Raw genomic sequence first — 3,394 nt, 5'->3', positions numbered from 1 at the left:
ACCTATCTATCTATCTATCTATCTATCTATCTATCTATCTATCTATCTATCTATCTATCTATCTATCTATCTATCTATCTATACAATATGTGAAGACATCTTCTTGGTTTTTATTTTGAAATGATTTCTAAGCTTGTTTTTGGGCCTCTGTGCTGCTTGTAACATATTGATTGACCTGTTTTATACGGTCCTTTAAAAATTTTTTTAAAAAAGAGACATTTCAAACCTCAAATAATAACAAACGATCCAAAAACAGCAAATAACCTTCTGTGGTCTTAACTGGATTCGGGGTATAACCGTTTGCAACACTGCATGTGATTTTATTATTTATTTATTTATTTATTTTATTTATTTATTTATCCTAAACATTTATTAGCCTCATATCTTCATGATGGAGCTCAAGGCAGTTTACAACGTAGATAAGATACATAGACTAAAAGACATTAAAAAAAATAAATCCCAAAATTTAAAATCACAATTCAGGACTGCTAGTCAATGTAACCAAATGTGGTCCGCAATAAAACTGTCTTCGACTGCCTCCTAACAATAGAAAGTGAGGCAGCCAGGCATACCTCCCTGGGGAGGCTGCTCTGTCATTGTGGGGCTGACACTGAAAAGGCCCTGTCCTGTGTACCCAGCAAGTGAGCTTCTTTGATTGATGAGACAGACAGGAGGGCCTCTTGCTGTGATCTAAATCCCTAGGGAGGAATACCGGCAGAATAACAGCCAGGTCACATGCACTCACGTCTCCATGTACAGCTCACATAATCACATCACAATTTATAACCTTCATGAAGATACTATGTGGGTTCACATACCATTTCCGTAAGAACAGTTCATGTTCAACAGCCTGCTGCAAGCCAAAGTGTTGGGTGGGCTTGGGGAATACGGGCTCTTGGCTTTGTGATACAAATCCAGTTTTCAGGGGTACTCTAGACAGGTAGTTTTAGCCCAGAACAATAGAAGCAGCCCATCAGCTCCCCCGCCCATCATGATATGTGAACTAGACACGGTTCTATCGGTTTCAGAGGACGACCATGCTGGTCTGCATTAGAAGAGCCAGATTTGAGTCCAGTAGTACCTTAGACACCAACAAGATTTTAGAGGTATAAGCTATCGAGAGTCAGACACCTTGTATCTGATGAAGGGAGTTTCACCTCCTGAAAGCTTATATGCCAGAAATCTTGTTGGTCCCTAAGGTCCCTCCTGGACATGATTCTAGGTCTATCAGTGCTTGCCATGAAATCTAAACCAGATGTCCGCATTCAGAGGCTACATATCTCCAAATTCGTTTGATGGTGGGATTGCTGTTCTTTAGGTTTTCCCAGATGTTCCTCAGCCATTGTTATGTTCCTAACAGACTCCACTGGAAAGCGCTGAGTCTGAGGCTACAGCGATGAAAGTTCTATCTGGTGCTTTCTCTGAGTGGCCCATTCACACATTTGATGCGACCCTCATCAAATGTGTTTTGTGAAGGACTTAAGAGGTGGTAGTGTCTCCTGTCCGAACATATGACCATAAGACAAGCCATGTTGGATCAGGCCAATGTTCCCTCCAGTCCAACACTCTGTATCACAGAGTATCCAAAACCCAGGTTTCATCAGGAGGTCCACCAGTGGGGTCAGAACTCCAGAAGCCCCCCCCCACTCCTGCCCCCCAAGCACCAAGAATACAGAGCATCCCTTGCCCCAGACAGAGTCTTCCATCTGTACCTTGTGGCTAATAGCCACTCATGGACCTCTGCTCCATATGTTGATCCAATCTCCTCTTAAAGCTGAGAAGCCATGTTGGGTCGGGCCAGTGGTCCATCCAGTCCAACACTCTGTGTCACACAGTGGCCAAAACCCAGGGGGCCCCTGGAGGTCCACCAGCGGGGCCAGAACTCCAGAAGCCCTCCCACTCTTGCCCCCCAAGCACCAAGAAATACAGAGTATCACTGACCCAGACATAAGAACATAAAAGAAGCCATGTTGGATCAGGCCAATGGCCCATCCAGTCCAATGCTCTGTGTCACACAGTGGCCAAAACCCAGGGGCCATCTGGAGGTCCACCAGTGGGGCCAGAACTCCAGAAGCCCTCCCACTGTGCCCCCCCAAGCACCAAGAAGACAGAGCATCGCTGCCCCAGACAAACAGAGCATCTTGCAGACGCCTATCTTGCAGATTTTCTTGGAAAAAAATGGCCAAGAATCTGTCAGGGACATTTCTGATATATCTTGCTCCAAGATGGAGACCTGGAATGGGTTAACCTCTTAGACCCTCATCCGCCTTTTGACTCTAGACTACATTTATTTATTTAATTCATTTGTAGCTGTTCTCCTCTCTTCCCTTTTATCCTCACGGAAATTGCCCATCCGAATAAATGAACAGTGACTCACAACAGCTACTACCCTGCCACATTTTTTTTAATCTTTAAGGTGCTCCTGGACTCTTGTTCTTTTCTACAACCACCCTGTGAGGTAGATTAGGCTGAGAGAGCGTAACTGGCCCAAGGTCACCCAGCAAGCTTCCATGGCAGAGTGGGGATTCAAACTCAGGCCTCTCAAATAGTAGTCTGACACTCTTAAGAACCACGCGAGGCCGTCTCTCTAAATGAATGTCAAGATCAGGTGTCATTGGTCCAGTGGAATGTACCCTTTCCTGCCCCACTGCCAAAATCAAATAAGTTTTGACGAGAGATTTTCTTTTTCTCTGAAGGAACTGGCCAAGTATTTCCTAGCAGAACTTCTCTCAGAACCGAACCAGGCAGAAAATGAAGCCTTGGAGTCCGACGACGTGTCTCGCGGTGCCGAGCAAGACGAAGTTCGGCTGGAGCTGGAAAGATCGGCCAACTTGAACCCGGCGCTGGCGCCCAGAGAACGCAAAGCCGGATGCAAGAATTTCTTCTGGAAAACGTTCACGTCCTGTTAGCTTTTGAGATTTCTTCCTTTCCCCCCTTCTACCCCCACCTCAAGTCTCTCTCTTCTCCCCCCCCCAGCCCCCTTCACGTCAGGAGCTGAGGACTGTAATATATAATAACACTGTTAAGGTAAAATGAAAAAAAAAAGACACACGAAAAAAAGTTTTGGTTTGATTTGGAGTTGTTTTAATAAAACATTCTGTTTCAATTGTACACAGTTTCCTTGAGTGTGTGGTTTTTGACTAATTCTCCATGACACACTCACACTCGCCCACCCCACCTTGGTTAGTCACTCTGATGTGCTATTTTTAATTCTTTGTTGCAATAAAGTTTATGTTTCAAAGTGTCATGGTTTTAGCTTTTCTGGTCATTGGATTTCCTTCCTTCCTTCCTTCCTTCCTTCCTTCCTTCCTTCCTTCCTTCCTTCCTTCCTTCCTTTGGTGTTGTGGTTAAGTGCGCGGACTCTAATCTGTGAGAACCGGGTTTGATCCCCCAC

The 3,394-nt window shown here is 45.0% G+C and overlaps 1 protein-coding gene across 1 annotated transcript in view; it reads left to right on the top strand.

Moving 5' to 3' along the window:
• SST (somatostatin) overlaps positions 1-2,968 on the top strand; it is a 16,771-nt gene extending 13,803 nt beyond the window's left edge. The window contains exon 2 of the mRNA XM_015415240.1: positions 2,697-2,968. Within this exon, the coding sequence (XP_015270726.1) occupies positions 2,697-2,909 (213 nt within the window). The 3' untranslated portion in view covers positions 2,910-2,968. The remainder of the gene's footprint in view (positions 1-2,696) is intronic.
• Positions 2,969-3,394: the final 426 nt, after the last annotated feature.

The sequence above is a fragment of the Gekko japonicus genome, unplaced genomic scaffold (genome assembly GCF_001447785.1).
Source record: "Gekko japonicus isolate JY-2015 unplaced genomic scaffold, Gekko_japonicus_V1.1 scaffold210, whole genome shotgun sequence".
In the NCBI taxonomy this organism is placed as follows: Eukaryota; Metazoa; Chordata; class Lepidosauria; order Squamata; family Gekkonidae; genus Gekko; species Gekko japonicus.
This window is presented reverse-complemented; position numbering and strand designations above follow the sequence as displayed.